General features: G+C 43.9%; 2 protein-coding genes and 1 long non-coding RNA gene across 7 annotated transcripts; 2 read left to right on the top strand and 1 right to left on the bottom strand.

Moving 5' to 3' along the window:
- Positions 1-361: 361 nt before the first annotated feature.
- LOC124670137 lies at positions 362-8,893 on the top strand. Of its 4 annotated transcripts, XM_047206639.1 has the most exons (9): positions 375-437; positions 471-602; positions 2,636-4,235; positions 4,392-4,600; positions 4,677-4,734; positions 4,882-5,030; positions 5,394-5,480; positions 7,337-7,465; positions 8,027-8,210. In XM_047206639.1, the coding sequence occupies exons 2-9, from the start codon at positions 534-536 to the stop codon at positions 8,174-8,176; spliced, it is 2,451 nt and encodes an 816-aa protein (XP_047062595.1). In that variant the 5' UTR covers positions 375-437; positions 471-533; the 3' UTR covers positions 8,177-8,210. The 4 variants fall into 4 exon arrangements, 3 of the variants coding, with proteins under 3 accessions (XP_047062594.1, XP_047062596.1, XP_047062595.1); XR_006992422.1 differs by lacking the exon at positions 8,027-8,210 and adding an exon at positions 5,915-6,473 and having other exon boundaries at positions 362-602; positions 7,337-7,446; XM_047206638.1 differs by having other exon boundaries at positions 363-602.
- Positions 8,894-13,411: 4,518 nt separating this feature from the next.
- LOC124672462 (protein NRT1/ PTR FAMILY 2.11-like) lies at positions 13,412-15,151 on the top strand. Its single transcript, XM_047208685.1, is given in 3 exon segments — positions 13,412-13,663; positions 13,749-14,151; positions 14,154-15,151. Coding segments are annotated over 3 exon segments (1,635 nt in total). The 5' UTR covers positions 13,412-13,429.
- A 572-nt stretch (positions 15,152-15,723) lies between these two features.
- Positions 15,724-19,770, bottom strand: LOC124677700. 2 transcript variants are annotated; one of them, XR_006994199.1, is made up of 4 exons: positions 19,728-19,770; positions 18,407-18,521; positions 17,095-17,187; positions 15,724-15,922 (listed from the first exon to the last, which is right to left on the bottom strand). It is a non-coding gene; the product is annotated as an uncharacterized LOC124677700 (long non-coding RNA). The 2 variants fall into 2 exon arrangements; XR_006994200.1 differs by having other exon boundaries at positions 18,407-18,524; positions 19,728-19,765.
- Positions 19,771-20,463: the final 693 nt, after the last annotated feature.

A 20,463-nucleotide genomic window follows, 5' to 3' on the forward strand; every position in this document is an offset into this window, starting at 1 on the left:
GCAAGTGAGTGGAAGAAGAAGTGTATAAACCTCAAGGTCTATCATGTCTACTACATATCTGCTTTTTAATCTATTTTAGTTGCTCCATTTGATCTATAGTTTATCAAAATTTTCACTGAATCGTGTTTGTGGCACCATTTTTTGGGCATCTAAAAAAATCTCGGACCGCCAGCTATTTTTCTTGGGCATCAGAAAATGCTGCCCGCGTCTAGAAACAGCAAAACAGACGTCTAAATTTTTTTTAACGCCGGATTATTGAGGCACGTGAGAGGCTGTAAGTGTGCAAAATAAAAACTCAGAAAACACACAGCTCATCTGGCTTGGCTTGCAAACATTCCCCAGTCTCTCTCCAGAAGAAAAAGGAAAAAAACAAATATTAGCTCATCTCCTCCCAAATCGCCATTGGAAGTTTGGTACCTCGTCGGCTCTTCGCCTCTTCCACTCCCCTCCTCCCTCCTCCCTCCTCCCTCTCCACACACACGGCCGGAACAACCCCACTGAAGCCCCCCGGAGTCGGCGGCGGGCTAGGCTCTATGGGCGTCCCCTCGGCCGCGGGGAGCTGGGACGCCGAGGACGACTTCCTTCTCAAGAACGCCGTCGAGGTAACCGCAATTGAACCCAGCTCACCCTCCCGGTCCTCGATCGGAGCCTACCTGACGCTCTTCTCGAGTTTCCCCTCGCTCGCCGTTGCCCAGATTTCGCTGTTTCTCGTGCTGGGTTGATTGCGGCGTGGTTCCCGTACGCTGGCCGGTCGCGGGCTGTATAATTTGGAGGCTGAGATTCTCCAGCCGGTTGAGCGATTTCTGTTGATTTTAGTGGTCTTATGTAATTGGAATTCTAAATGTTGTAGGTGTCCGGTTTATAATTTTCTCGAATTCAGTTTTGCTCGTGTCGCGCTACACATGAATGGTGTGTGTGTGTGTGTGCGCGCGGGCTGCAGTTTGCTAAGCCGATTTCACGGAAATCGTGTGTGAATAGAGGCGCTTACTTCATCCGATGAGCCAGATATGCTAAGACTACTATCATTAGCTTGATTTGCAATACAAGGGCAACTTAGTCTAGGAATCTAGGTGGCAAAGAAATTTTATTAAACCGGCCTGCTCTGTTGATTGCTATGATGGTTGGTTGACGGGTCAACGCTGGCTAGTGAGTGATCCATCAGCTATGGGCTGTTCACATGCTTGCTGTTGCAATGTTTATGCATATTTGTATCTGAGCTTGTAGTATGCATGAAATGAACCAGATAGTGATCGGCTAATTAGACAGCAGGAAATAAATGCTGCATGATAAAAAGCTTGCTATGGTATCATCAGCTTGCTGAGGCATTTATTTATACGCTTTGGAATGGCCTTCTCTAATTTAGTGTTATGTTTGTCCTGGTTTTTTTGGTGTCACTGAGCTGGTCTGTGCGAGATGCTAGTGATATTCTGATTTTTTAATTATCTGGTGGTGCTTTGTGGGTGGGTCCATCTGTATAATGGTTGGATTCAGCTGTTGCAAACCCAGTTCTAGATTCTTGAGGGTGTGAATTCGGATAATTTAACTATAGCAACACAGAAGCATTTTGTTGCAGGATCTATTGAAGATTTAGGTCATATAAACTGTCCTGTTGGCTGGAAGCTCAACTTTTACGATATTACATGACTGTTTGGTTATTCTGAGGCTACCATTGTTGTAAATCATAGCATTTTCTGGGGACTGCTTAGTTTATAGGTTAAATTTGTTCTCTCCCAAGTTACATGTCACGTTACCTTAATTCCCCAAAGTCTAAGAAGTTCAGCGCTAAGGGTTCTTCTGTTTGGTAGTAAATGCCATGATACTTTGGGTGTTGGTTTGGTTTAATTCATTTATTGATCAGATCTTATAAGCATGGATCCTGTCTTGGCTTGACTTGTTCAAAAAAAATTAATTGGTGTATTGGGCAGCGTATCTTACATATTTCTGTAGTAAATCAAATGATACGTACATTGTTGAATCCACTAGTCAAAACTGTTCTCTGATATTAAGTTTACCGTGTTTAAGAAGACAATGATTACCCTTACTACCATTCATGTGTGCCATATGTTACGTGTGCAATTTATGCTTAAATATGACATCAGAAAAATGTTCTGTAAGTTAGTTCTGGCAACACCCGCTTAAATAGTGAACTTAACTCTTAATATAGCATAGTGACTTCAGACGTCACAGCTAATTGGCTACTTCTAGATTCACTGCGCATAATACCACCTACCCCCTTCCCATATTGTTGGTGATGCAACTATTGCAATATTTGTAGGTTGTGGGCATGGTAATATTGAACTCCACACATAATGGCTTTATTGGTTACGGGTGCTAAAGATGTAATTTGGTAATTCAGGAATTAAGTTGGAACCATTTATTCAATCGATTCTTGGTTGGGTGTAGAGATAGAGATTGAATGCCACATATAGCAGAATTGGTTGTGAAACCCTAGCGCCTTCATACGGCCACACATTCGGTGGTCTCATGACCCATGATTATGTCAGCTAAAGGTACATGGCATTCTCATGTCTTGCAATGTGATAACAATTTTATTTATTATGGAATGCCCCCCCCACCCAATTTGTAAGTACTATCCTTATGTATGTTGGTAATGCCACCTTTCTTATTCTTGTAGGCTGGTGCGTCGTTGGAATCCTTGGCTAAAGGGGCTGTATGCTTTTCCCGCAAATTCACTCTACAAGAATTGCAAGATCGTTGGTGCTCGTTGCTCTATGATTCAGAGACCTCAGCACAAGCATCTGCTCGCATAGTCGAGTTTGAGACTGTGCTTTCAACCTCCAGTCCCGGCAAAACAATTAAACGTTTCAACTCAAAGGGAAAAGTTTATTCAGGACGGAAGCGAAAAATAGATAGTGTAAAGTATCAGTATTATTCAAGGAGAAAGAGAGTTTGCCATGAACCATGTTTGTCTACAGCTTTTGGTTATGATGTTCCACCCTGTTCATGTACTCATGATGGTAGTGGTTGTGTATGTGGTGGCTTACTTAAACCTTTGGAAGGCCATCACTTGGCTCATACCCTTGATCCTGCAGCATTGTTGGTAGATAATTATGGACACATTGATGACAGCTATGGCGGAGGACAAAACGTGCACCACAAAGATAATCAAAATTATTTATTCCATGCGAATCATGCTAATGCTGCTGGGAGCATATTAATAGATGGAACCGTCAATGATGATATCCTGCATGGCTGCTCTGATGTAGGTCAGCCGTATAAATGTGGCGATGTACAAAAGAATCCTCAGTCAAGTGAAAGAAATATTGCCCCTCTAAAAGACCTCCCTGATCTACAGGATTATGTAAACCCTCAGCAACCACTTCTTGGCGATCAGTATGGAAATGGAGTGACAGGATCGGAGATTCTTCTGGATGCTGAACGAAATGGAGTGAAACAGAATCAATTTTCGGAGAGTAGCCAGCAGTTGTGTTCAGGGATACCTATGATACATGCCTGGAGTAAGTCTGAGGATGTTAAGTCGGCTGACATGCTGGTTGATATGCATAAAAATGAAGAACACATTACCTTTTTTTGTGACAAGAAAATGGCAACATTTAGCAGTGACACATTTGCATCTCTGGTGAATGGCATATCTGATTCTGGTTTAGACAATGCATCATTATCAGAGAATGAATCCATGCATGCCTGTTCAATGAATTGCAGTCAGAGCAAAGACTCTGAGCTCCTCAATGGCAAGAATATTTCAGGTTCTGCCCTTGATACAGCTCAGGACGATTTCAGTGATTTTAGTGCTAAAGTTGTTATGGAGGACATCTCTAGAGTGCACCTGCTAGGCCTCTCGGATTCACATTCAAGCAACACATGCGATAGTCACATATATCCAATCCATAAGAATCATTATACGAGAGATGTTTATGGAACCGACATGGTGGCTATATCGTCAGAAGTACCTTTTTCTGGTTGCAGTACTCAGTGCAGGATGAACACAGAAGATTCTGAAATTCCTTGCAACGATGATGCCCTTATGCATGGTCAGCCTCCTATAGAGTGCACCTCTACTTCTGACAAGAATCTTCACTACATTACGTGTTTAGTTTCCATGGAACCTAGCCCTCCAGAAAATGCTGGTGATTCTAATCACTTCGACTCGGTTGAAGATGCCCAACCTTCGCCGGCAGCAATGAAGATGAAACCATCCACCTTTGTAGAAAGGGAAAATAGGATGGCTTTAAATGAAGCATGCAATTTAGGAAGTAAGCCATCTGTCATATTTGGTGACATTTGTGCTAACAATGCAATGTGCACACCAACTTTCTATCATCCTGCCAAATTTGTTAAAGAAAAAACCTGTTGTTTAATGCAACATGAATGCTTTGGCAACTTTTGGAATCTGACTCTGAATATTGCAGATCAAGTCTCCGATGAAATAAACTGCAAGTTTCTTGCTGATAAGCCAAACATAAGCTGTGAGGCTGCTATTGGAAACTGTATGTCATCACATGGATTGCCAGATATGGAATTTCATAATCCCATTGCAAGCATGTCCAGTTCAGATCAAGCAGAAGGAGGATCTGACAATGAGAACTATGTTCCAAACTATTTTGACATAGAAGCTTTGGTACATATTTCTTTTCTTACTTGAGTTTGCAAGGCTGTCTTTTACTTGGTACTTACTTTTCGAACATTTACTGCAGATCCTTAATCAAGATCTAATTCCATGGGATCAAGAATCTGATTTCATCCAACCTGAAGGTAAACTTTATGCAGATATATGCTGTCTATTTTGGTTGTCGCAAAAAAAATCTATTCTGGTAGAAGATTCTCTTAATTGGTGCCATTGTAATGCGCTAAATGGATACTAAAGCGATTACTTTCCATCTGTATTATTTGGATGACCAGTTTCAAGGTTTCAGCACCTTAAAAGCAGGAAGGACTTGATAAGACTAGAGCAAGGTGCTCGGTCTTATATGAACAGGTCTATTATGTCCCAGGGTGCTTTTGCAATTATTTATGGCAGATATCTGAAGTACTACATTAAGGATCCTGAAGTAAGCTTAAGAATTATTGTTAGAAATCATCATTTGCATAGCAGTATATGTAATACTAATGACAACCTGTTTGATATGTTCATTATCTGAGTTTTAAATGAATGTATTGACAATCAAAAGGTGATTTTGAATTTACCACTTAAATCCCCTCAAATTAAACAAAATATGCCTTAAATGTAACCCAAATTAGTCACTTATATGTTTTTCTTATTTTATTGTCAGCTAAAATATGTTGTGCAATGTTTAAATATCAACACAGAATGCCACTCCGATAAAATTTTCCATCTATAGTCAATTTCCTAACATGGATTTTGTAATATGTTGGGCCCATCTCTGAAATCTTACCTAATCTTAACATGTAAGGTAACTCTTGGGAGAGAAACGGGAGAGGTACATGTTGATATTGATCTAGCAAAAGAAGGGAATGCAAATAAAATATCTCGTCGACAGGTATTTTTCTGCCTTCTATTTTTATGTTAAAATATGCCAAATAATGTAGGTTTATGTAAACTATATGTAGGTTCTAGGATAGACATTATCATTTTTTCAGCTGTTGTGGATAACCAAAAATTGTGTATAACAAACTTAGGCTACTACTGCTATCTCATTATGTGCAAATCCTGGTTATGCCACTGACGAGGTTTGAATTAGTTGATAACAGCTCTTCCTACATTGGTATTGAATGAGCATAGGAAATTTTTTCTTCTGGTGACCGAAAGACTTCACATTTATTAAATTTGGGATTCTTATGTATTACTTTTCATAAGTATACTTTTATGAAAGTAGAAACATGTCAAAACTAATCTATTCTATGTAAACTTGCACCGAAATATAGCAGTGTTGTTTTCTGAGTAAATTGCACGTGGTTATGAAATTATGAAAAGGCATACAACCATGCTGTATGGTCCAAGCCATGGACAAACAAAACGAAGTACGGCATCCAGGATGGCACAGCACATGCAACTTGAGGTTAACCGCCTGTTTGGATTACTTGAAGCACTGATCAAGCCTAGGAAGAAGGCAATACGAAATCATATTTGATATCGGCACTGCAGATAAACACCGGTGCTCACAGTTGTCTACTGAATTGACTGAATATATTTTTCTGGATAATGGAAGAGAATATCTCCCCCAGCTTTTACACCAGTCAGTCAACTATTTATAGCCAGTAGGATTCTATCTTTGTACACTCTTATCCAAACTATGATACAGGAATGTCAAATCTTTCCACACACCATCAACACAACCCTTAACTTTAATACAGATAAGTGGTCATGGTGCGAAGTATGATAACGGCAAGATGGCGACTCAAGTGATGGGTTCGTCTTTTATTCGGATCTACTCGCACGTCTCCTCATTTGGACCGACCTGAGATCGGATATGCACTGAACCTGCCAGCAACAGATCTAGCATGTTGAATGAATAGAGATTGACAGTCACAAGGTTGCTGTTGAGGCTTGATCATTTTCATATTCTCATTTCAGGGTCATTAGTTGATTTCTCGCAGGGTACTTTGTATGTCAGTTTCCCTTGATTTAGTTTGAGGTGGCTAAGCTTGCTTGAGTTGTGTATTTTATCAACTGGTCATAAGAAGGTTTTACATAATTTGAAGTTTATGAAACCTCATTAGTTGGCCTGTTTTGAAAACCAGATGGTTCCCAGCGAGATACTCCAGGATGGTCCGAGTTGCAAATTTAGATGTGCAAAATGAATTTCAGATATGTTCCTGCCAAGGTTTTCTGACATTTTTATTCGGAATTTTAGTTGACCAGGATGGTCATAAGCAGGTTTTACATAATTTGGAGTTTATAAAACCTCATTAGTTGACCTATTTTGAAAACCAGCTGGTTCCCAGCAAGATACTCCAGGATGGTCCGAGTTGCAAATTTAGATGTGCAAAATGAATTTCAGATATGTTCCTGCCAAGGTTTTCCGTTCCGCATTTTTTTCTTCGGAATTTTAGTTGAGAGATATTGGACTGATTGGTAGTACCCTGATCCTCATTTGGATTTGTTGTTCACACTACCAGCCTATTCTGGCTGTAGTTAATCATGGTCAAAAGTAATGTTGGAAACATTTTACGTTTTTTGTTGACCAGAATTTGTTCTATGAATGTAACAGCATTCAGTACCTACCTACTTTATTTTTTTGAATCTACCTGCCTAGTTGTCGAAAGCATAAACTTCCATTACTTTGTTACTTTATCTTGTTTACACAATCGATTTACCAAAAGTTAGATAAGTTTAAGTTCTTTGTCTGCTAGTCAGTTTCCATTTGATTAATCTATTCTGTACTTTGATGTACAGGCAGTTATCAAGATGGACGAAGTTGGATCCTTCCATATAAAAAATATTGGAAAATATCCAATCTTTGTTAACGGCAAAGAAGTACCACGTAACAAACGTATTAACTTGATTTCTGATGCATTACTTGAGGTAAGAACTTTCTAATATTGTATTACCTTTTTCTGATAGATTTTTTTCTTGTACATGACTTCATCATTTGTTGACAAATATGTCATGAGCATTGTATCACCAATCAGCAATAGGGTTGTGTGTGTGTGTGTGTGTGTGTGTGTCTAATCTGATAAAAGGCTAGGAGTATATACAGCCGGCTTACTCACCAATTAGGAACACACTAACTTGAGAATCAAGGGCACAACTACTGGGCCGTCTACATTGAAGTTGACAGAAATTTTCTTATGTGCAAGTCGATTGTGAAAAGTGCAACTTCAGCTTAAAGTGTAAGTTGCACCTTTTCACCAGGTTGTCCTTTTCTGAAAAGTGGAACACTAAACTGAAGCAACTTGGACATAAGAAAATCTCTGACGACTTAGGATTAGCAAAACTGTTTGCCTAATTGTTGGCCTGTCTGGCTAGCTGATTTTTTGCCTACTTCCTTGCCTTTTTCCACAGCAAACTAAAAAGTTAGTGCAGTGCAACACAGTTCATCTACCGTGAACAGAGCCTAAACCAAATCATAACTTCATATGGTAGGAGATACATGCTTACCCTGCATGGTTTGGTGCGGCTGTACCAGCTGTGGCCCTCTTCAGCGTGACAAATAAAAGTATTTATATTCCCATCCTTTTATGTTCTAATGTACTATTTCATATGTTATCGGTCTGTAAAAGCCATAGTTATTGACCATCTTTTACTATAAAGATCTGTTTACAAATTTTCCCAGTGAGTACAGGAAAATTGAAGCATTCAGATTAGCTGGATGAATAGTCTGACTCATAACCGAAATGAAAAGTAATCAGAAGAAATCCCAAATAATGTAATTCTGCTATATCTTTCCTTCAGTATTAGATCTGGATAATGGCCACCGGTTATAGTGTCTCACATGGTTTGCTTTGAATTGATTATTCTCTCCAATTCTATTTCACTAAACAAGCTTCGTATAGTATTTCCATAGTATTGAAGCTATTGAGAGGTATCATCATCTATCTAACAACGTATAGCCAAGGGAGGAAATCTTTCCCCGTTGGTCAATTTTTTTTTGTGTATTTCCATAGTATTCAAGCGACTGTTACTTTTATTGCAGATAAGGGGCATGAATTTCATTTTTCACGTCAATCCAGAAGCTGTCAGGCAACACATCATTCACACTAGGAGAAGTGGAGTTTGATTGGGATCAAAACCCGTGACTAAAAGGACTTTTAAGGTTATGAACATGCTCATCTATGAAGGACGATCACTGATATATACGGAGTACTACCCTTCCAGATAGTCATCTGACTTGGTTTCATCCTTGACATGTAATTTCGTGTACATTCCTCGCCCCTTCTAACATAATAGGATGAACTCTCGTTTTTCAGATGTGGAGTACAGTATAGTACCACAGTTTTCTATATTGTATATATACATCGGAAATTCAATTCGGCTCCCGGGTGCGTATGCTCCCTCTACCAACAAAACATGTTTTGAAGTGTGGAAAAATTTTGACAACAAATTCTACATGTACATCTCCATAATATATGTGGCGTCAAGTTTCACGAAAAAATAATATTTTTTGTGGTCTATGTAAAAAAGAGAAAACTTATCCTGTGAAAAGCATTATTTTCAGCACTGAATTTTGTCTTTTTTACACACGTCACATGATAAGTTCATTTTTTATGAAACGACTTTGTGAGCGTGTAGCACGTGAAGATGTACCTACTAATTTTTTATTTCAATTTTTTTGAAATTTAAAATATGTGTAAGATGCATATCAAAATATAGGGAGCATATGCTCCCATGTTCCAAAACACCACTCCCATATATACATGCACTTCTCTTCTCAGTGAACTCTTTATATGGAAGAGTACTGTATGCCCATTCCTTAGTGTTATTTGATGCTTATAGATTAAAATATACCAAAAAAAAGTTGAACCGTACTCTTTTATGGAAGGACATGGCACAGAGCATCTCTAGCAGAGCTCGTAAAAGCGCGAACTAAAAACTCGGAGTTCAGTTCACCGAACTCGTGTAAATGAAAACTGTAAAATAAAATATTCTGTTTTACATTTTTGGTTTACGGGCTCTCCAGCGGCTTTCAAATCCACATACAACAATCGATCATAATTAATCAAATAATCATCCAAATTATTATAACACATAAATAGTAGTTTGAACCAAATTACTACAACGGTTTTGGGAAAATTGAACAAATGAAAAATGTCTCAACCAAATTACAACAATTTTTGAAAAATTGGACAAATGAACAAATGTCTCAACAATGATACATGTGACACATAAATGAGTGAAATGGTAGGATCAAAGGCGATGGCCATGTCGCTGCCAGTGGTGCATTTTCAGATCATAAACGAGCTGGACATGGGTACTGGGATTCTCAATCTGCCGATGAGTTTCAAGGAAAGCTTCAATGCGATCCGGATTGCGTTGGGATTCTACTCGGGTGCCAACGTTGTCATAGAAGCAGGGCAAACTCAATTCTCTTTCATTCTCGATGATCATGTTGTGAAGAATCACACAACATGTCATGATGTTGACAAGGTTTTTTTTGTCCCAAAATCGTGCTGGGCCACGAAATGGCAAACCTTGCTTGCAAAACACCGAAAGCTCTCTCAATATCCTTGCGGGCTGCTTCTTGAGTTTTGGCAAATTCAGCTTCTATTCTAGCTATCTTGGGGATCCTTGATAGACTTAACAAAAGTTGCCCAATCTGGATAGATGCCATCGGCTAGGTAATATCCCATTGTGTACTCATTATTCATGACCTTGTAGTTGCAAGTGGGTGCTTCTCCATTTGCTAATTTCGCAAATAAAGGGGATCTTTGCGGCACGTTGATGTCATTGAGTGTTCCCGGCAAACCAAAAAAATAATGCCAAATCCACGGCGGTGGGGGTGGCACCCGGAGTTGGGCGAGGAACTGCGGGTGGGGTGCGGGACGACCTGCGCTAGCTTCGGAATGCGGGGCTTGAGCGAATCGGGTGATGCGGCGGCGGCGGAGTGTGGCGGCGGCACGGGGAGGGAGAGAGCGAGCAGTTGCGTCAGCTGAAATTTCAGCGCGCCCTAGATATGGATCCAGCGTTTGGTTCGCTCGAGCGACCCTTAGAAATACAGGGCGATTTGGTTTTTCGGTCTCGACCCGAAAAAACTATTTGGTTTCGCCTCGTTTACGGTTACTGATGGACGATATTTTTCAGCCCGAATTCGTAAACTGGCGTTTATTTTTCGGTTTTGGTTTTTTTACTGGCTCTGGTAGAGATGCTCTTAGATGCACCTCTGGGATTGATGGGATCATGATGTTTTGAGGTTCATCAAAAATAATCTGGATACAATTCCACAGCTGGGAGGAAGAATCGCGACCAGAGGAGGAAGGGAAAGTTCTCCCGAACCTAATTCAGATTACTCCTTCCGGCCACCATAAAAAATTCGTAAGGCCACAGACAAGGCAAAAATTGATCAGATTTCTACCTAGTAAGATAGTGCTTATTAGTGCGAAAGTTGCATACAATCATAGATAAAACCACGTGCAATATGCTTAATTATCCGAGAACATGAGAAAACTGCTACATAATAAATCATATAATTTATACTTGTTTTTTGTTTTCTTGGTAACTAAAATTAAAGTTTGCGGTTTTTTATATATTGCCACGGTACAATATCTTGGCTGGCATCCATATAGAACTTCAAGGAGATCTCCCCCAAGAATGAATGAAATGAGGTGTTGTACTACCAAGAGCATCTCCGATCGCGTAATAAAAGGATTTAGGGGACGCCGGATAAAAAAAAATATTTCCAACCGCGTCCCCTAAAACCTCTTTTTGTCCTGTGCGGCTCGATACGGTGTCCGGCGCCTCGAGCCCGTCCCCGCCCCACAGAGGACGCTTCGGGCATGCCGGACACAACGAAAAGCGAGGCGAAGAGATGCGGGCTCGACGCGTCAGCGGCTCGGAAGCCTAAAACCCTGTCGTCTACCTTTGGTCAAGCAATGTTAATGGTGTCCCAGTTTTCCCAGGCGATGCAGAGACGCGTCTCGTCGTGCATGGCCGCGTGGCTGTCCGCGTCGATGTTTATTGCGTCCGACGACCCGTTGCCGCTTCGCCTGCCGCCGCTTCCCTGCCGCCGTTGTACATTAAGAGCGCCCTGCAGTTCTTGTTCATCCCAATCTCTCGCCACTCCCAAATCTTCTCCTCACCGCTCCAACCGCTACACCATGTCGTCATCCTCCCGCAAGATTGCTGCGGCGAACAGCTTCGGCCGCGGCAGCCTCACAGTGGCGGAGGTGTGGGCGCTGTACTGCGCGGGATATCCCGTCCCGCCGGACACACGCCTGCCAAGCGGCGGCGGCTGGAGGATGGCCGTGAACGGCATAGGCGTCCCACCGCCGCTGTCGCTAGGCTCTGAGCGTTGGAGGGACTCCATCAAGGCCCGAAGGTCTGCACTCGACGTCGATGAGCGGGCCAATCCGACTTGGGCGGCCACCGGCAACGACGCCTGGTGGGTCGCCTACTTACATGCGCAATACGAACAGCACCACCGGCCTCGTCGGCCGGCCGAACAGCTGGAACAGGGATGGGCGCCTCCTGTTCTGGGGCGTTCCGGGGTGCACCCTGGAGAACGTCATCGACGACATCCACAATGGTGCTCCAAAGTTGGAGGCGCCATCTTCACTGCCACCATCTCCCGTAGTGCGCTGGCAGCCGAGGAGGACGTACTCGTCCTCCTCCAACTCTTCCTTGTCAGGGCCGGCCCGATCGACGCCGTCCTCCTCGCACCGCTCCGCGCCCTACACCGTCCCCAAGCGCAAGGTGAAGGAGGAGCCGGAGTTTGCGACGACGCCCGTCAATCCGAGGCGCGGCGACAGCGGCAGCCGACAACAGCAAAGGCACGGCGGCGACGCCCTCCTCATCCTGAAGCCGGAGGTGAAGGAGGAGCTGGACGACGAGGCAGTAGCGAAGGCGGCGCTGCTAGCGGAGTACGAGCGGCTGCAGCGGCTCATCGCCAGCAGCGACGACCCCGAGGACTGCGCAGGGATGCGCGGCGTGCTTGGCGTCGCTGAACGACAAGGACGCCTGGAGGGGTGACCTCGATACGGCGATCGCCATGTCCATACACGACACTGGCAAGCCGCTCGTGGACCTCACTGACGATGCCGAGGCAGGACCAAGCGGTCTGGTGAAGGACGAGCCCGTCGATGAGCCCGACGAGCGCGTCAAGCATGAGGTCATCACCGACGACATGTACAACTTCCACTAGTACGACGACGCCTCCAGCCGCCGCAAGTACTTCTAGATTAGAGTTTAGTTTAAATTTAATCGAATTTCGTTCGGATCTATGTAATATATAGCAAGTTTAGATGAATTTGCTCATGTTTTAAATTTCTGAAATTTTTGTCTTCATCAAACTGGATGAACCGGTGGTCCAAGCCATGAACTAGTCGCCCCACCGGTCTGGTTTTTGAAAAATATGGTAGAGACTAGAGAATGCACGGATACATGTTCCCTGTCCCCAACGGACAAATACCGACAGAAAACGGATAAATCGTTGGAAATGCTATATTGCTAGACCAGTTTGCCAGACTGCATCTCCAGTTTTAGGAGGTCGCACCGATCAGCGTCTGTATATATCCTGCAGCCGACGCTGACGCTTGGCCCAGCTGCAGCGAACCGTGCTAACCACTTCCTAACTTAGCGCGCTCTCCCCTGAACGACTCAACTGCAGCACATCACGCGCTGACTCTTCTCGCTCGTAGCGCCAGGTGTCACCGCAGAAGGCACCAGATGACGTCATCCACCGTCTCCGGCGCCGGCGGTCACCCCGCCGGAGACATAGGTGACCACCCGGAGGCGCCTAACGCCGACGACACCATTTACCAAGCTGCCTTGCCGGACAACGAGGCATGTGTGTCCGCCGCGGCACCGGAGCTCCGGTACCGGGGGTGGAAGACGATGCCGTTCGTGATCGGCAATGAGACGTTCGAGAAGCTGGGCAGCATCGGCACGGCGGCAAACCTGATGATGTACTTGACTTCAGTCTTCCACATGACCAACGTCGACGCTGCCATGGCGCTCAACGCCTTCAGCGGCACCACCAATCTCGCCACCGTCGTCGGCGCCTTCGCCTCCGACCTTTACCTCGGCCGCTATGCCACCGTCGGCATCGGCTGCATTGCCACCTTAATCGTAAGCGCGACTAATGTTACTGTTCCCCATCTTATCTTGTAATCTGGAATTTGTAATGATTCTTTCGATGTGGCAACTCTCACAGGGCATGATCATACTGACGTTCACAGCTGCCGTCCCGACGCTGCACCCCCCGCCATGTGCCGGTGGCGAGGAGCCGTGCGCGGGCGCGACGGGGCGTCAGCTTGCTGTGCTGGTGCTCGCATTCGTGTTCATCGTGGCCGGGGCGGGTGGTATCCGTCCGTGCAACCTTGCCTTTGGCGCCGACCAGTTCGACCCGCGCACCGACTCCGGCCGCCGCGGCATCAACAGCTTCTTCAACTGGTACTACTTCACCTTCACCATCGCCGTCTGCGTATCATCGACGGCGATCATCTACGTGCAGAGCAACGTGAGCTGGTGGGTCGGGTTCGCCATCCCCGCCGCGCTGATGCTGGTGTCCTGCGCGCTCTTCTTCGCCGGCGAAAGGCTCTACGTCCGGGTGAGCCCGGAGGAAGCCCCCTCGTCGGCGTCGTCCGCGTCGCCGTAGCCGCGTTTCAGAAGCGGCGTGTGGCCGCACCTGACGACCCCGGCAAGTCGCTTTTCAGGACGCGGCACGCGAGCTCGCTCGTGTCGAGGCTCCCCTACACCGAACAGTTTAGGTTCCTCGACAAGGCCGCCGTGGTGGTGGAGGTCAAGAGCGAGGTCGACCTCGATGGCTTCCCTAAGAATCCATGGCAGCTGTGCAGCATGCAGCAGGTGGAGGAGACCAAGTGCATTCTGCGTGTCCTGCCGGTGTGGGTCACCTGTATCGTGTATTACGTGGCCTTCGCGCAGACAAACACCTACGTCGTCCTTCAGGCGACGCAGTCCGACCGCCACCTCCGCGCCGGCGGCGGCTTCGAGGTGCCGCCGGGGTCGTTCACCATCTTCCCCATGCTCGCGCTCACCGTGTGGATCCCGCTCTACGACCGCCTCGTCGTGCCGTGGATGAAGAGGCTCACCGGCCGCGAGGAGGGCATCACGATGCTCCAGCGCATGGGCATCGGCATGGTTCTGTCCTCCGTGGCCATGCTCATCTCAGGCCTGGTCGAGCAGCGCCGGCGCGATCTCGCCGTGCTGCAGGCGGCCACGAGCGGCGGGTCCATGTCGCGCAGTAAAGTGTCGCCGCAGTCGGCGTTCTGGCTGGTGCCGCAGCTCGCAGCGCTGGGTCTGTCGGAGGCGTTCAACCAGGTGAGCCAGATGGAGTTCTACTACAAGCAGTTCCCGGAGAACATGCGCAGCGTCGCCGGCTCTCTGCTGTTCAGCGGTCTGGCGCTCTCGAACTACCTCAGCGAGCTCCTGGTGAGCATCGTACACCGCACGACCGGCGGCAGCGAGGAGGGGTGGCTCGCCGAAGACTTGAACAGCGGGAGGCTCGACTGGTTTTACTTCCTGATCGGCGCCGTTGGCTTGGCCGACCTCGTTGTGTTTCTTGTATGCGCAAATTGGTACAGGTACAAGGTTTGAGCAGGATCACTGCGTCATTACCTAGATTGCCGGCACAAAAAAGTGCCGACAAAGGCACCAAAAGTGCCGACAAAGATTTTTGAAGGCACAAAAAAAAGTGCTGCGTTTATTCCAGTCGAGGTAGGTCTTTACCGGCATTTTTAGAAAAGTGCCGTTAATTGTATTTTAAGGCACTTCCAAAAATGCCGCTAGTTAGTATTGCCGGCACTTTTGAAAGATGCCATGGAATCTTTTTGGTGGCACTCTCCGAAAATGCCATAGAATCTTTTTGCCGGCACTTTTCGAAAAATGTCACGAAATCTTCTTACTGGCACTTTTCTAGAGATACCATCTAAACTTTTTACCGGCACTTTTAAAGGATGCCTACAATTACTTTTTCAGGCTTTTAATTCTGGTGCCGCTGATTATTTTCTTAGGCATTTTTAAGGTTGCTATACTGCCTGCAAACATTCAAGCAATCTACAATCAAACATACATCATACTCAAGAAGTCAAGCAATGTTTAAAACCAATATTTCCAAGCAATCTAGGTTTGAAACCAACATTTTGAAATATTCAAGGATTCACAATCCATGCATCTAATTAACTTCCATGACCAACAGTGTTCATCGCCACATCATGAACAATATGGTTTGAGACCATTAGATAAAATACACAACAAGGTTCATCTAACATGGTTCATCTAACTGGCTTCCATCTTACTTGTCTGACTTCCTCATTTGTTCCCGATTCGCTTGCTTGTTCCTCCAATGTCAGCACCCTACCATCACATCTAGAATAAACAGAATAAACACAGAAGCAAACACTCCATCAGCATTGCAATAGTCCATATGAAAGTGAGAACCGACAGATTTTTAATGTTACTGGAAACAGAATTTGTAGCTCTGGAAACGGAATAAATAATTCTCTGTTTCTATCGTGAGTGCATTTTCACAAGACACACGCATAAACTTCGAAAAATAAATCCATGTACTGCAGCAGATTTCATATATGCACGTGTTTTTATAGTGTATTTTCAGAGCATTGCTATTATATACTATCAGCCATACCTTGCATCTAGTAAGATATTGAGATGTTATAGTGTGAAATGTAAAGCACAATAACACATCATTTGTTCCAGCAGTTAGCTGACTAAAGAATTTCTCCACATCTTAAATCCATGGATAAAAGTTGCCAAGAAGTTTACAGTTCAATTACTTGTTTCATTCAGGCAACCAGACTTCACATTTGCTAGTGCTAGCCTCGAACAGAAAAAAATAGACCTACTAGTACTAGTACTAGGAGCAACCGAACCACTTCTCATAAGTCATGTCCAGCAATTTGGTTCCAAACACCGAACACGTTTGATAGCACACTAATTACAGAAATTAAACTGCAGGACATGGACTAACTTAACAAAACTTTAGATCACAAGTAGCGGTGAACAACCAAGATACCAAATGACAACTGGATGCAGGACTTTATGTCAGATTAAATGTTGGTTAAATGACAGCAAAATATCTTCTGTCCAAAATGCATTAGCCTTGAAACACAGTTACTAGAATGCAGTTAAGCTTTTGTGAAGACGACCTGCCTGCTCTTTATGGAGGACGTTTACACGTCTAATTGCATTTTAACTTGAGTTTCTCTGAAGTTTCTCACACTTATACTGTAAAGGTGTATAAGTGTTGTATATCAGGAGATGACACGACCTCATACTATGCCTCGTTAGTGGTCACCTTGAGCTCTGGTTACATAAAATTTGAGATCTAAACTGGCGTATGTCAGTTCATAATTAAAAAAAACCTAGAATGTAGTCTTCTAAAAAAATTGAAAATGCACATTGATACTATTTTTTTCATATTGAACCTTAGATAGACAGGGAATATTGACAGGAATTTCTAAGAGTCAGGGGACGAAGTAATAGTTGAGAGAATTTATGGATAAATATGGCCAGCATCTTACCCATTCATATGCACCTTCCCGAGATCCATCAAGAACTGTAACCTAGTCCGGTTGGTTTTTAAATGAACTCTTTTCACGAAGAAGATCCCTAACCTGCAGATTTGTGAATTCAGTAGCATCCGAGTATTAAATGATCAATCATGGTACTAAATAAAACCCTCACTCGAAACAATAATACTATATTCTAGTAGCATGCAATGCAGACAATAATGACATAAACTGATAAATTAAAACTGCCAGCAATCCTTTGTGCAATATGCAACAATGCAAGTAGAAGGTCAACCAATTTTCTATAATACTAGAAGATTTTAAATTTCAAAGTAGTGTCCATGTGTTCCTGTAAAGCTAATGCAAGCATGAAACTCAAGCTCATCGATGTCAAGAAAGATCATTTTTGCGGGATGTTCGCACATAATGTTCGCTAACTTCTACACCATGTTTGCGACTTTTTCAGAATTAGAGACGTGAAGTCTTTACAACTCTGAAATCCATTAGTCCATTACCTCTTCATCTACCATTAATGTGTAATGCTGCAATAACTGACACCTCACATCACTAACTACTATCGCTGTGTCCTACCCTTGAACACACTCTAGCAAATTCTGTAACAGATTAGTTGCAACTGTGATATCCAGTGAAATCACTAGGGAGCAAATGCAAAATTGGTTTCAATTTTTGGAACGGCCAAAAGGTGCCAAAATAAATTGACATCCTGCAATTACTGATGCTACCAAAATAAGGACTAGAAACAGAGGCCCTACCACTGCAACCATGGCATCCAAGAAGAACTGCATGTAGGTTCTCTGTCATTGGTGCAGAGAAGTGGGAGAATAGACCACACCGTGTAGAATGTCAGATTACCCAATCGCCGTCATCATCCGAGCGATGGGAGAATGGAATTGAGGAGACGGACAGACCGGCGCGTGAGACATCATTGATTTTCCGGTCAAAGACAAGGCTTCATTGAAGCTATAACCCTAATGCTTGACATGCCAACAATCTAAACACTTCCATGGACAGAGCGGCTCTAGCAGCTCAAGAGTCAACACCACAAGAGCTGCTTTGTATGTGCATGAAAGCCCCAAAAAGTTTCTCTAGCAGGTTCTGTGGAATAAAAAATCCTAACTATGCTAACCATGTGATTTAATACTTCAAGTGCATTCACAACATCCACACAAATTTTCCAAAAATAGAATCTCAGCGCTAAAACTGAATCATGACATGAACTGGTAGTAGGGTTTTGGTCTCAATTTGAACAAGAGTAGTAACAGAGCCTGCCCTTTGATTCTAAGGAATTAAACAGACGGGTTACCTGCCCTTCTCGATATCCCTGGATACGGATGTTGTCGGCTTTGGCCGACTCGGACTGAGTACGCCCTAGCTGCTCGCTGAGGACGCACAGCCAGCACCTGCACGTCGGCGAGGACCTGCTGGAGCATTTAGAACATTTTAGACAACATTTTGTACTGGAATAGTGGTGACATTTTGGTGGACGCAACACACACAAGTCAATCATCTCAAATTCATAAAGAGAGGTGATTCAGAAACGGAAATTTATTCTCGTTTAGCAAAGCTCAAGCAAGGCAACAATAACACAAGCAATAAATAGCGAGGAAACAATAACACAAAGCCACCTTAGTTGCACTTTGTAATCATTAAGAGTTCAGGAAATCCAATTAATAACTCAAGTCATATTCCAGGGACTTTTTACTCAAAAAACAAGTTTCTTCCGCCTCCGGTCCAGCAGAAGAAACTTTCAACATGCTGCCAAATAACTTAATATAGGATGGAAAATCACTCAGCTATAGCAGACTAGGATATGGGAATACAAGTATTTATTTCACCCAAAGGATCCAAGTCTATTATTTCACCCTTGGATCCATTTTCATTTGGAGGTTAGGACTCTTTATGACACTAAGCTCAACTTGTATTTATAACTAACTATAAGCGCATGATGGAGTGATTTTTAAGCATTTTTATTCCAGGTGATTCTACTATTCCTATTGCAGAGAGAACCTATTAGATGGTTAAGGTATTGGCTGGATCTTCATTTCCTTGTTTTGTCGATTTTCGTTTTATTATTCCTAACATAAATAGAATGGAAGTGACCCAAACTCCAAAAGTACCACTTGTTATGATCATAATATCCAATGTGTAACTCAACAAGCATTTAAGAGAGGCAAAACCAGATTAAAAAGTCTTTCTCACCCAAAGGATATCCACAATTCTTTTCCTTCTAGCTGAACCGGACTTTATAGGAAGTGTGGCACGCATTAGTAGCAGCAGCAGATTGCATTTATCTTATACTGTTTTGTTATTTTCTTAAGCTTGGTGAAGCACCTCAATTATTGGATGTTGCGGATCTGCAGTCCATTCTCTTCTTATTACTAGGTATGAGATGAGATTGTGCCTCATATCAAAATCATATTCATGGAAACTACAAATTCGACAATGAGATCACACCATTTGAACATAAATACATATCAATGGTGGGTATGGGCATTTTAACGAACACATCGTGGGCAACAATTATCCCGAAATCAGAGTTGGGCTAGATTTGAAGACTAATCCATGCATGCAACCGAACATCAAATTCCAAACACATTCGCGAAAAAATAGGAGAGTGGATTCACCAGATGATGCATGCCATTCATCGTCGATGGAAACGGACGGCGCCCGTGGGCTGATTCGCGGATCACAACGCCGTGCGCCACCACCAGCGAGGCTCGGTGACGATGTGATGCACGCGCTAGCGAGCACCCGTACGTCGGCGAGGATCTGCTCGACCTCCAGGCTCGCCGGCGACGGTGTGCACCTCGACCTTCATGCACGCGGTCTGGTCGGCGATGCTCGATGGGAAAACGCTGGTTGTCGACGCCCTGGATGTCATGGTCCCTGGCGATAAAAAAAAGGTACAACAATTTAGGATATGTTCTGATGGATGACGAAAATACAAGGATTAGATCATGAGCAAGTACATTGCATGGATGGGGACACAGGGAAAAAAAAGATATCCAGCAGCTATATACGTAAGTGGAACTTAAGACTAGAGAGATCTAGTAAGAAAAGAATACACACGATATGGGTGTATACCCAAGTAATTCCGTCCGAACAAACCACATCAATAATCAGCATTAGCCGGAAACAACTACCTATCTTTTGGAATTGACTATTGGTATCTCCATGGGAATTACCCAAACCGCAACCCGACGCAAAATTGCAAGGGGCTAGATGCCGGCTCGCAGGCGTTGTGGTAGCCCCGCGCAGACGCCGGTTCAATTTCAGTTGACCACCTCCGATCCCAACCTAGGACTGCTACTAAAAAATAGAAAAAAGCTATTACCCACTGGTAACACGGGCAGATCAGAG

This window comes from Lolium rigidum, chromosome 7 (assembly GCF_022539505.1).
Source record: "Lolium rigidum isolate FL_2022 chromosome 7, APGP_CSIRO_Lrig_0.1, whole genome shotgun sequence".
Classification (NCBI taxonomy): domain Eukaryota; kingdom Viridiplantae; phylum Streptophyta; class Magnoliopsida; order Poales; family Poaceae; genus Lolium; species Lolium rigidum.

Bases quoted from the DNA above. Each gene is read 5' to 3' on its own strand.
- LOC124670137 (XM_047206638.1), top strand. From the start codon at position 534: ATGGGCGTCCCCTCGGCCGCGGGGAGCTGGGACGCCGAGGACGACTTC. The intron at 4,236-4,391 runs GTAAGCCATCTG...TGAATATTGCAG, and splicing joins TGAAGCATGCAATTTAGGAA to ATCAAGTCTCCGATGAAATA. The intron at 7,466-8,026 runs GTAAGAACTTTC...TTCATATGGTAG, and splicing joins TTTCTGATGCATTACTTGAG to GAGATACATGCTTACCCTGC.